Raw genomic sequence first — 14,000 nt, forward strand, 5'->3', positions numbered from 1 at the left:
ATGACAGACTGTTTTCCCCAGAAGCTGATCTCTTTTCCCCACCTTGAAGCATGCTGCACTTCCACCCGGGAAATCTGAATTATTTACTGAGTCAATCACCGGACCATGTGCTCCGAATCCCCTTGTAAATCTATGCTCTCCAGCCAGGGCTGGCAAAGAAGGCAATTCTGCCCGATGACACAAATGTCTTTGTTGTTATGGATCGACACTCTGCGACTTGATATCGTCTTGGTCTTTCAGCCACTGGTTGTACATAGTGATAAAAATGCAGTTCACACAACGTGAGTTTATGTCCATTTGCTAATAAAGTGCGATGTTGTGGAATGATGAGAATTGGAGTATAAGCGGCTGATCCTATAGTGCAAATATAATTTTTTCCCAATAGCTGTATTGATTTAGGTGCAATTTCGGGGTAACACACTGAAAGACCTCGTTGGATAGAAACATCTTGCACATATTGCAACATTATAGTGAAGTCAGGGGGTCACAATAAAAACCTTGCACCATGTAATGACCACTTTACTATATGGTGATACCTACGCCATTATACATATTTCACTCTGTTGAGGGTTTGTAAGCATGTGTTACTCTAAAGAATACACATGAAGTCTTATTCTTTCTTTCCTAGGACAATGATGTGAGAATCATCATTGGGCAGTTTGACGAGAACCTCGCCTCCAAAGTTTTCTGCTGCGTAAGTCTCCAGCTTGTCTGAATGAATCTTAATATATCAACAGCCTTGTCTTTTATTGTGTTGCCAGTTCATGCTGCTTTTTCGCTTGAAATACGATTGCTGCTGTGAACACAAGATCAGAGCATGATGTGATTTGGTTCAGGGGAGTGCTTTGGCCACGTAATGCTGAACTGTAAATGTATAGTATGGCGTGGCATTTATTTCCACAGCTGACACAAACTTATCTCGCTCAGACAGATAATTGAATTTCTCGCTTAACTGTTTGGCTTCACATAATTTGAACTTCAGATGGTTTGGTTTCATGGAATTATTTTATCCTTGCGGCCCAGTACAAGATTTAACAGTAATTTTCCAAGAACAATTGGCTATAAATTTAAACTATCAGGAAAGACAGGTAGGATATTTCCACAGTAGTTACAGTCATCAGAATATTCCATTCTGTATCTCCATGCTGTTGCATTGCTTCAACATCCCTGTCCTCTCACCCTCCCAGGCGTATAACCTGAACATGTTTGGTAGTAAATACCAGTGGATTATCCCCGGCTGGTACCAGGGCAACTGGTGGGAACAGGCCAACAGCACCAACTGCACCACCAAGAAGCTGCTCACAGCTATGGAGGGATACATCAGCGTGGACTTTGAGCCGCTCAGCGCTCGGCAGATCAAGGGCATCTCTGGTCGGGTGAGTAACACCAACCAGTGATGTACTCCAGTGTACTACCTATTGTTAACAAGTAATTTAATGTAACATGAGACATGAAGGCAACATTTAATTAAAACAAAAGAAAAACCAAACACAGCTTAATATTTTATTAAAGACATTTCTATTTTCTTTTTTTAGGTGGAGATTTGTCATTGCAGAAAGTTGTTGTGCCATTTATTTTGTTTTTTGTGATTGCACTGTTCCTCTGTTTGTAACCTGATGTGCTCTTGTGATTGTGTTTTAGAGTATCCTTTGGAAAGTGGTCCTGTAATTGTTTTTGGGAGACAGAGGAGAACTTACTCCCCTAAAAGACACCATGGATGCATGTTTTTTAAACCAGAGATCTCAACCAAAATCAATTATAGGGTTTGTTTTCACACTGCACTACTGCCAAAAGTGCATTGATCCCAAAACAGACTTATTTCCAGTAATTTTGTATCTCAAATTGTGTGGAAAATAATCCATTCTCCCTTCAGGCCAGGTTACACCAGTAATGGTGTATTTGGACCATTCCAACATAAATGTATTCCTGAGGAAAAACAACATGTTTCCCTTCTTGTACCTTTTTTTCAGACTCCAAAGGAATATGAGAGGGAGTACAGCCGAGATCTTCAGCAGAAAGGTGTGGAGGCCAGTAAGTTTCATGGCTTTGCCTACGACGGGATTTGGGTCATAGCCAGAACCTTTACTCGAGTGATGGAACTGCTACGGGTAAAACAACGGCAGAACACATACCACAACTTCACTGTGGATGACCGTGAAGTGGGAAAGATGGTGCTGGACGTCATGAATGAGACCAACTTCTTCGGTGTTACAGTAAGTTATCCAGCAGATTACCTCTTTTTACCTCCATGCTAGCCCCAGCCAGATATGTGCATGTAGGCAAACTGATTTTATCAATATTTATTGGACACATACAGGGAGGAAGATAAATAATATGACTTATACACAAATATGGTTCAAGCAACAACAATCACCATGCTGGTGAAGTGTACTGTATTTTTTTTTCCTAATACAAATATGTGGCTTTAAATGTTTATGCATGTAAACACTGTATATCAAATGAAACATGTGCAACGCTTGCATGGAGTGAACAAATGCCAGAATAAGAATTAATTATAAGAATTACTGCTCTGCAAGGCTGGAAGCTTGTTTGCAGAGAGTATTGTCATTTGGTGCTGCCAACTCACTGCATATGTGTGTGTGTGTGTGTGTGTGTGTGTGTGTGTGTGTGTGTGTGTGTGTGTGTGTGTGTGTGTGTGTGTGTGTGTGTGTGTGTGTGTGTGTGTGTGTGTGTGTGTGTGTGTGTGTGTGTGTGTGTATTCTCATTCTCACTTCCTATTGAGCTATTAGAGGATATCTCCTGTTCCCCTGTAAAGGCCACTCCATTATTAGAGTATGCCACAGTGCTCCCAGGCTGCACTGCCAGTGAGCATGCAGAGCCCTACAGTGCAGTGGCACATTACTCATATCATATCATATTCATAACTGTGTGTACAAATAAATGGCCTGAACAATGGAGCTAAGGATGAAAAAGAAAGAGTTGAAAAAAGACTTTACTCATATTTCATATTTACCAAACCTGATGGTCTGAGAGAAAAGTCGAGATGGGACACAAGAGAGAGACAATATTATAGAGTCACAGATTTTTTTCTCGTATAAATGTCAGCAGAACGAGAAAGAAAGAAAGGGAGAGAAAATAGCCTTGGAGAAAATCAGCACAGGCTACTGACTTGTATTATTGTCAGGCCCTTTGGGGGCTAATGTCCCTGGTGGTATATTGTATGTGTGCTGCAGCGCTATACCAAATCCTTTGGGTCCTCATTCCTCATCCCTCTCCTTTCACCTCTCTCAGCACAGACCCACTCAGGGCTGCTGATCAGGAGCAGGCTGACATTGAGCCCTTCCTCCGAGGTTCAGGGAAGAAAAGCAGTGCCGGGAATATTGATGACCATGTAACCATTCATTCACTTTTTGCTCCAGGCACACAAAAGATGATGAAATCTACTTGGTTGTTTGAATAGATCAGCAATCTTATTCTCCCCTTTCACATTTGTATTGACTCGCATTGATCCTACACATGTGGACGTCAGTGCTGGAAGAGGGACTCAGAACTGCTTCTTTAGAAAATGTAGTCATGCCACACGAAAAACAGAAGAAGTGAGACGATTTGCTACAAACATCAATGTAACACACGTCATTAAAAAGTAATAAGAAGGTAGCAGGATGAAAGTAGAACGTAGGAAGTACCTAATTGAGATTATATTACATTGCATTAAGGTGTAGTATTTAAGTAGTTACTTGGACCCCAGAGAGCCACGACTTATGTACCATTTTATAACTAACACAGTATAAGTGAAGTGTGATAATAATTAAACGATCAGACTGATGAAGAACATTAGACAGGATTAGGATTCTATATTGTGTAGTTTTAATGTTTCAATGTGGTTGTTTAGTTTACCCTCAATTCTAATAAAAAAAAAAGAAAAAAAAAAAAGAAAAACGGTGAAGATGAATGAATGAATCAGCAGTACAAAATAATAAGACAAAAATAATATAATTGCTGTGATTTATAATTATTTATTCTTTTACATTTTAAGGCTTTCTTAAAACTCAACACAGAACTACATAACTTTATACTTCTACTTTCCTTTGATATACTCTATATGAGGCTTCCAACACAATTTATGATTAATAATTACTCCCAAAAACGTAGTATCAACTTATCAATTTCAACTCGATTTAGTTTTAATTGTACTTCACAATTAGTCTTAGCACCACTAACACCATACATTTTCTTTTCTTTTAATTTAATGGAAACGTATTAATTTTTTTTTCTTTTTTTTTAAGTATATTTTTTTGGCTTTTTGCCTTTATTTGATAGTGATGACAGTAGAGATAGACAGGAAATGGGGAGGCAGAGAGAGGGGGAATGACATGCAGGAAAGGGCTGCCCGACGCGGGATTCGAACCAGGGCCGCCTGCGGCGAGGACTGTAGCCTCTACATGGGGCGACCGCTCTACCCACTGCGCCACGCACCGCCCCAGGAAACTTATTAATTTTAATATTAATAAGATAATATTATAGAATCAATAATATGTTGATTGGAAATGGACATAGTTACAGATCATTTTCAGAATATCTACAGTAAATCTGCTCAGAGAGCAGTTATACACACAATATTGTTTAACCAGCTAAATATCTTTATAATGATGTTTTTATTTTGACAATCACAATCCTCAGAAGAATAAAAGAAAAAGTCTGAGCAAAATATTCTGCATGTGGTAAACAAATATGTTGTTTGAAGAGGACTGTATTGCAATATAATTAAATGCATCTTTGTACCAAATGATTTGAGGTCTGTCGACCATTATAACTGTTCTTTTTTTTTCGGAGATTACATGAAATAAGATCAAAAGCATTCCCTTATGCAGCACACACTTAGCACATCGAAACTTCCACCCACACATGACAACAAAGACACAGGAAGGCAATTTTTATTCCACACTGCATGCATCTTTTATGCTATTTGCAAATTCAGATTTCAAAAGCAGCTATTACACAGCTTGGCTGGTTTGCTTGTAAATTGCAATAACTTCCACTGGGTTTCCAATCAAATTAATCCCTTCACAAGCACCAGTGAAACTGCAAATTCTGGCTGTTTATCCTTGGTTTAAATGTGATGTGTGCATGTTTGCCTGATCATTCAGGGCCATACCCTGACTTGAGCCTTGTGCATTTCCTCATGTCACGATTTTGTGCCTCGTGTTTGCTGTGTACACAAACACGTGTTGTGGTATCACACCATGTCCGTTCTGTGCCGATGTCAGTCCCCCTGCTGAATCAGTGGTGGAGGCAGCTGCAGGAGAGTGATCATCGAGGGCTCCACGGTATTGATCCGGCCGCTCTTAGGGCCACAGAGAAGCCTGACATTAGCTGGAAGAGATCTTCCAGGGTGTAGAGAGTGCAGATCACAGCTACCGCTACAGGCTGATGTACAGTAGAATTCACCAGAGAGGGCTGGAAGAGAAGACACCCAACAGGTTGTGATTGGGGGATGACAAGTGTGAGTTTCAGTTTATTTCACTTGTCGTATCTGTGGTCAGTGGTCACTGTGTTGGTATCAGTGTCTTTCTGGCTAATAGTGAGTAGCACAGCCGTGGACTTCACAGCCACCTCAGATAGACACACTGAGGCAAGACAGATACCTTGATTGGTTGTGTGCATCTGTTTTTGTCTCTGCTAATGCGTACATACAGTACAAGTGCATGTGTGCGCACAACCCTGGCACAAACCCTGACAACCCAGAGGATATCACACCTGCAGCCCACAGAGAGACATCTCATTTGACCCCAGCAGTCCTGTCACTGACAGCATTCTCACCTCCGCAGACAAAGTGATACCTGGCCGTCTCCCTCGTCTCACCTCAGACAGACACATTCACACACAGACATACATGCGTACAACTCAGAGTCAGTGTGATTGCTCCATCAGCCACCACTGACACAGGTCTGAACCTCCTAGAAAAGGTACACCTGTCTGAGTCAATACACCTGGTGACGTTGCCTAAGCTATAGAGCAGCACAATACCGTGTGGAAAGAGGCTTTACAGTACCTTCGTTGAATTTTTGGTCAAAAGAGGTTAATTTAATCATTGTAGCACAGGCATTTCTGTCCAATTAAGAATGTCAAAGTCAGCAGATCTGCATATGTTTGATCTAATTTCAATATTCTACAAACTGTGTTTACACTTGAAGGAACAAATTGGAGGCTGTTAAAATAACTACGGGCCATTTCAATAAGGTTTGCGATAGCTCTGCTTTTGCTGATGTGAAGGGTAATTACGATGGCAATACTAATACACAGCGAGAGCATGATGGTGCAGCTACTCAGAAACCTGGATACAGTACATACACTCACACTCATTACGGGTTCAAGTCAAGTTCCCTGTTTTCACCCACATTGTCTGACCCTGTTTACACACCATCGTTATCTGAATGTAAAACCTAATGAGATGAACTGAGGTGCTCTGCATTGTCCTACTTGTACACAAGGCATAATAGCAATGCATATTGTAGGGAAGACCAATGTGTGATGAAACCTGTCTATGCTTCCAAGTCGGGTTGACACTGTGGTGTAATTGGTAGCAGAGGACTCGTACATGACATGGAGAGCACAGTGACACTCCTGTGTCCCAGCAGCAGCTCACACACCTACAGTAAATCATCAGGGGCACGTCCATGTGCATAAGCACAATATAACAACATATTAAATGCATACACGTTGCACATAGACACGCATTCATACGCACACTCAAACAAACATCAAAGATGCCACACAAAGACTGGGTTTCAAACGAAGGGGTGGGATCCTGCTCTGCTACTTCAAAGCCTGCCATCTTTTTGAGGCAGAATTGGCTCTCCAGCTTCCTTCCCTGTATTTCCCCCTTAGCTCTCTTTTAATCAGGCAATGCAAATGCTCTCTCTCACTCATATACTGTATGTATGAATGTGTAAAATGTGTGTATATATATCTCTCTATATATATACATACTGTATATACATACATTGATATATATATATATATATATATATATATATATGTGTGTGTGTGTGTGTGTGTGTGTGTTTGTGTGGTGTGTGTCCATGTGTATGGATCTATTGATTGATCTGCTCTCACCTTTTTTTCGTTAGCTGTTAGCTGTGCCAGCCAGTAATATGTAAACCCAGTTAAATGTGTAATTAAGGATCTCTGTATGCAGATGGGGAATTAATTGAACAGTCTTGCTAGATGAAGAGGGCGAGAGCGATAAAGAGACAGAGGGAAGGAGAAAATAGAACAAGGGAGAGACTACATGGGAAAGATAAAGCGACAGAAGCCAAAAGTGATTTGAATAGGGCTTACGATATTGCCACAAAGTTGAATTGCTTTTGTCTACCTTGTCTGCATTTTCCAGACGCTCCCTCCTTATCTTGTTCCTGTGGAGTTTAAATCAGAGACTTTCCTTTTGTTATTTTTCTTCCTCATTTCTGGGAGCTTGTTTGACCAATAAACACACCCTTTTGGTATAAAAACTAGAAATGAAATGTTGAACACAATGGTAGAAATATTCCCTGACCGCTTCACGCTGTTCTTTGGCCAAATGTGAGTCTCACTTAAAGAATTACCTTTCAAAAGCTGCCAGAGACCTGAGCCTGGACCCAAGCTAAGTGAGCAAAAGCAGTTAAATCAGACCGCCTTGCTGACCTGATGTTGTTCCAAGGATATTAGCAAATGAATTGGCTGAAAGATAATTTTGTTTGCTTCTATAAACAAATCAATTTTGGCCACTTCTAATCAAATGAGCTGCAGTGTTCAGGAGCCGAGTCGCTGCTCTTTCCCTGCCAATGCTCCAGTATCAAGAAAGCATTGTGCATAAATTTAGTTGGAGTAAGCACCTATCTTATTTTCTACTCACTTTCACTTTACTGCTTATGCTGCATCTTCCTCAGAGGAGCAGAGTGTTTAAGAGTGTTTGTTTCCAATGTTATATTACAGATAGATATTCATCATTTTTTTTGTGTTTCTGTCTTTTCAGGGTCAAGTTATGTTTCGGAACGGAGAGAGGATGGGCACAATAAAATTCAACCAGTTTCAAGGTATGTGGAGCATTACTACTACTGTTGTCCTTAAATCAACCATCTTCAGCTCTCTTTTCAGGGTTCTTCGTTTCCTTACTGTTTGCTCAACCTAAACCATAACCCATATTGATGAATCTGTTGTGCGTACTTTGCCTAAATTGTCACACCTATCTCCAATCATCCCAGCTTGTTCTTCTTCTGACTCTGCCGGTTTGGAGTTGCCGTAATTTTTTTAAATTTCAACCACTTGTGTACATGTTCAATGAAAAACCAACAGTTGTCTCAGAAATTTTGCAGGATTACCGCAGCCTAATGGAAAGCCACTTCCAAATTTTCTCAAGTCAGGAGGCTGCCACGGTTGATATACTAGTACCTATAATTGATCCAAGAGGGCTTAAGAAGAGCTTTAAGCAGAGTCAGATTCACAGGAAAGGGATGCTGAAAGATTTCATACTTTCAAAGTTGAATGCTTTGTATTCACATTTATCTCTTAGTTGTTTTTCTGGAGTAGGTTTGTAAAACTGCAAGAGTTCTTTGTAAAAACACAAGTGTTTTACTATTCTTTGTGTTTCTTGGTGTTTTTTTCATATGTGTAGACACACAAACCTTTTTGTATGGGACTGCATATTCACTGTGTGTAGTAGGAGAGCAAATTAGGTCAGGCTAAAACTCTAAATTACAAGGCCCCTGGTACTCTACTGTGGTTCCTCTCCTCTGTGGTGATAAGATCCGTGTATAGATGGTGGAGGTTTGCATGCAAGCACATGCCTCAGTGCTTTCTATCCTCATAGCGTCATCCTAAGGTTGACTTTGAGCCGGCGGGGCCTGCTGAGTGACAGAATCACCCAGAGTCTGCATCTCAATGCAGGGGATTCCCAGCTCCAAGGCTCCCCAGACTATGTAGCACACTGCATGGTGTTGTTCAGCCCTGTCTGCCTCACCGTCTTATCTCCCCCACTGCAGAGGGGCTCGACCCTTCTGGCTGCTTACATCACGCAATGTGTGTGCGTGTGTGTATCCGTTTTCCATCTGGGAGCATAAGAGCGATAGAGGACAGTATGTGTGCGCTCTCTCATATGGGTTTGACACATAAGGGCCACACATAATTCACAGAAATTTAACTGTGAATTTATGATTAAAATACTGTGTCCCAATTCCATATGTAATGGGTATATAGTAATAACTTTGTACCATTTTTCATATTATATTGTTGCAGTAATAGACAAGATCAATGTTCTGCACAAACAGAGAGTAACAGGAAGTGTCGGAGGACTAGGGTTGCCCCCCCAGCCAACTCCAGCCATCTGTGGTTTGACTTGACACTACGTAATTCATGGCACTTTGCAGACATGAAAAAAATTACGTGCTGTGCTGGTTGGAATGGAATGATGTCAAGAAAAAGCTAAATAACTTTCCAAAGACTTAACTTATCTTAATTGTTTTCTTATTTTTTTGAGTCATCCCTCAGTCACCACAATTTATATTACAGCTGCAAGCAGTCCCTCCCCTCCTGCGTGCGTTGTGGGACACTAATGCAGATCAATGGGAAACTCAAAAATCAATCATTTTTAGCACGTGCACTGATTTTATGGTGACTTAATTTTTACAGTGTTTAACTGTGACCATACTACAGACTGAAAAGCTCTGGGACTACAGCTACACAGAGACAGACTGAGCAGTCATATAAAACATTTTTGGCTCCAATCGACCAGGGGAAGCATGACATCAGGTCAAATGACCCCTCGTCACCTGCAAGAATAAAACCAAACAGCAGGAGCATGAGCAAGGGCAGAGCTGTTTGAATGGTAGTAACATAAAAAGAGTGGAGGAAAGAGGTTATATGTGAGTAGGCTGCAGTGTATCTATATGTACTGCACCAGGGAAGGTGTGAGGAAGTGTTTAGCAGCTTTTGGTTGAGGAGGGAAAAGAAAAATTACCATAAGTGAAATGCAGCAAAGCTCACGGCCACATATCCATATTAATCTGAAACAATTTTCACCCGTCTATTCTGTTTTTGTCTGTCTGTCTTTCCATGTCTCTTGTTACCCACTGTGTCAGCCACACTCACTTTCCTCAACCAAATCCTCCCCTATAGTGTATGTTACAGCTATCGCTCACCATCCTCCTCCTCCCACCATACTACATCTCCTCCATCCCTCCTCCGCCTTCACTCCATCACTTCTTCCTCACTTGTCAGGCATCGTGAATTTGTCACCCTCTTGACATATACCGAGAGTCTGAGTTGGGTGGAAAGGAGAGGAGGGACAGCCCCAGCTTGAATATTTCAAAAGGCAGTGATCCTCAACATGACCCTATCATCTGTCCTCAGCCTCTGATCCTCCATTTTACACTGTCAGATGTTCTTAGTCAGGGGTCTCCATGGCTCTCGTTCCCACTGTCTCTCATGGGGATAAGAGATAGCTTGCTACCAGAGGTCGTGATCACAGTTGCAGTCCCTCTGAGTGCAGATTTGAAATCAGTGAGTGCACTGCCAGGCATGATAGATAAGGAAACATGGCCTTTGTAATTATGTAAAGGTTCAGTAATGTAAACCAATCAGCCAAAACATAAAAAAACAACAACTGGTAATTAGTTTTAATGCTGTGACTGACTAGTGTATTTACCAGCAAGGTGGAAATCTTATGTGTGTGTGCCTTTTAAAGGTTAAAATGTTTTAGATCTGTAGAGATCTATGTAGATTTACTAGAGATTTACTATCTACAACACTCCTCGAGTGAAAGTTACTTTTCTGCTTTTCTATCATCTTCTGTACAGTAGGAATTTGCTCGAGCAACAGCTTCATCGCTGTCAGTTTACCTCCAGGCAGTACTTTCCTCACAGTCTTTTCAACTTAAATAGCTCACAAGAATATCATTGAACTGTTCAACAAATGTTTTTAAGGAAAGCAGCACTTTTTCCCCATGCTACAACTTCACAGTCTGACATGAAACCTGATCAAAGAGTGTGTTTACATATGGAATAGAATCCTGTGTATGAACCCTATACTGTTTTTGATCATATCCGTGATACGACAATATGGTGTGATTCATATATGATGATATACATGATAATAGCAGTATCCAGATTTATGAATGTGTGCCTGCAGGCGTTTCTTGATTTCTAAATTCATCTTTTGAGATGGTTCAGAAACCTGATAAGCTGTTTACATGCCACAGAATCATCAGTACTCTAGGCACTATACCCAGGTTTTCATCAAAACTGAGAGAACGTCTTGTCCAGGTTTATCAAACTAGGCATGCACACACTACATGCACAAAAGATAACTAGGATACTAGTGTGCATGTAAACGGAATCAGACAGAAAAACTAATGCTGAAAATAATAATCTAATTAAGTCACAGACAATTGCAATCATAATCGGCATTATGAAAAAATGCGATATTCTGTAATGAGGTCCAGTAATCACCAATTTGTTTTCACCACCAGCATGAGGCCAAGTCATCTGTGCTTGAACTGCGGGTGCAACTGAGAAAAAAAAGAAAAAAGAATTTCAGTGTGTCAAATGGATCAGTTTGATGTATTACTGTACAGTAAACACATATTAAGTGCACTCAGGAACAATAATCACAACAGGAGCCAGGCAGATACAGCATTTAGTGGAGTGGTTACCAAACTAACATGACAGGTTGAAAATTATTCACCTTTGCAGATGTGGAGTTTTTGACCACTAGTGCACATGGGTGGCGGTGCCGGTGATGTCACACAATTTCCCTGATCTACAGGTGGTGAAAGATGCAAAAAGATGTAGCAGTAAGGAAGATATTTACCACAGAAACACACAATGTATACTGTCAACGCTATTATAAAGTATAAGTAGTATAACAGCATTTAAAGCAATAAAAAACATATTTACAAATGTCTTTTGTGCAGCAAAGAGTATTTTTCAATGTTATTAAATATTCATGACCAATCAGTGTTAAAGTTAGAACGAAACAGCTCTCCTCAAAGTTTAATTCAAATGTGGCTCAACCCTGGCTGGTGCACTCAACTACAGTACATGACATCGTTGTTTTTCAACTGTGCTCCCACGCACTTCAAACCAATGAGTAAATCAAGGACAAAAACAAAGATGCAGGAAACCTCTCATGTATTTATAATACTCAAAATAAGAAGCTGATTGAGAAAAAAAAGAGCTTAAATTTTTTCATGTGGTATATCATATCAGGAATATCAGTTAAAAGTTGACAAATGCAGAAAATTAGTCTTGTATTTGCAGCTATTTGGCGTGACCAATGAAACAAAAAGGCATGCGATGTGATTGCACACGGCTGAATGACACATTGAGTTTTACTAGCCTGCTGTGACCATCAATATTCAATATTCCCTGTGGGGATAGAGTGCTGGGATAGTATTTTAGCATCTGCAAGTAGGAGTACTGATATACAATCCCTTCTACTGTTTAGATCCTAACAAAGGATGTGGTCAAGGGAGAGGCAGCCATTGATCGTTAATGCTGAAAAGTTTGAGAAATACAAACCCTGATGGTGTATGCACATGAAATCCAGCGTGCTGAAATGGTTACATAGTCTAACGTTTTTTAACATTTGCTGGTGCTTTGATGCCAGAGCCGGAGATCAAATGTGGTGATTCACAGAGAGGAGAGGAGGGGAGAGAAGAGGGGAACAAGGTGCCCTGTGATGCTGCAAAAGCTGATGTTATCTGTCATTTTCTTCGTCAAGGACAATGCTACAGAGGAGTTCAATGGGCCTATAAGAGTGATAACAGAGAGATTTGTGCACGCACACCAGAAGAAATTGCAGGTTGTTTGTAGTGCTTACAAAAAAAGAATCAGAATAATCTGTCCTCTCCTCCCATGCCCTGCTTCTCTCCTCCCTGGTGCACTCTCTAAGTGAGTAATCTTTATGAGTGAAGAAGAGTGAAGGCCCAGGTTTGTTTGACAAGGTCATGCTTCCTCCAATATTACACCTGAGGGACTCATTCTTGTTCCTAAAAGAGAAATCCTGAAATAGCTGTGTTTGAGCAGAGCTCTGAAGAGACTGTGGTATTTACAGGCTGGGGTCTACAGCAGTTTAAAGTCCCTTGACACCATCTAGAAAATGATTAATTTAATGTATAATGCAATATAAATGCCAAAGAAGGATTGGATTTATTCATTGTCTACACCATCTATTGGAGATTCTTCTCACAGAATGCATTTGAAGTGTGCTGTTGCAACATGTGAGCTCTTTATGTCGTCCTGATTTCTGTGATATCTGCTCCTCATTGCCCTTTAGGTTTCCTTGAGGTAAAATAAACTGATAATTGAAACTGTATAAAATAGAAAGACCATTTCCTGACCATATTAAGCTGCATCTGAAAGCTACCAATGGAGAATCATAAAAGATCATCTCAGTGAGTGCTTTAAATTTCTATGATATGGATATTTTGTTATATTACTAATGGGGTTTTGGAAGATCCTGAGATTCAAAGCTCTCTATGAGGTTATACCTCTGTGCCAGACTTCACAGCATAAAACTGGGCCATTCTTTTTCGTGTCCAATTACTGTTTGAATTAGATTTACTTCTTCTCTCAAAGTAGCATCTGTTACATTCTCTCCAAATGCAGATCACTGGAGCTATATTTTTTAAACCCAGCAAGCTGTTTTCTATCTGCAGTCCATTATTTAAGCACCTCATAGACAAGTTAATTTGACTACCTGAAATATTTCAGAAACCTTGCCAGGAAACCAAGCCAGAAAACTCCAAAACTGGGGCCGGACTCAAGTGATGCAATATTAGTCTGTGGGTTGGCTGGTCCACTACTTTGATCCAGACAGAAATATGTCGTCATCTACTTGAAGGATTGCCACAGAGTTTTGGACAGAAATCTATGATTCCCAACCACAGGATGGATTGTCATGAAATTTGATATAGAAACTAATATTCGATTCATGTTGTAAGTTATTCACTGTTGTGTCATTTGTGCTTATTGGGCTGCTAAATTACATTTATGTCTGTTTGT

General features: G+C 40.4%; 1 protein-coding gene across 3 annotated transcripts in view; it reads left to right on the forward strand.

Moving 5' to 3' along the window:
- Positions 1-14,000, forward strand: part of gabbr2 (gamma-aminobutyric acid (GABA) B receptor, 2) — a 163,655-nt gene that overhangs the window by 90,270 nt on the left and 59,385 nt on the right. For 2 of the 3 annotated variants that reach the window (XM_083982251.1, XM_083982253.1), the window contains 4 exons: positions 629-694; positions 1,188-1,376; positions 1,971-2,213; positions 7,976-8,036. In XM_083982251.1, coding sequence (XP_083838377.1) covers positions 629-694; positions 1,188-1,376; positions 1,971-2,213; positions 7,976-8,036 — 559 coding nt within the window. The remainder of the gene's footprint in view (positions 1-628; positions 695-1,187; positions 1,377-1,970; positions 2,214-7,975; positions 8,037-14,000) is intronic. The other variant, XM_083982252.1, reaches the window with a different exon arrangement.

Source organism: Trachurus trachurus, assembly GCF_905171665.1.
Source record: "Trachurus trachurus genome assembly, chromosome: 11".
NCBI classification, from domain to species: domain Eukaryota; kingdom Metazoa; phylum Chordata; class Actinopteri; order Carangiformes; family Carangidae; genus Trachurus; species Trachurus trachurus.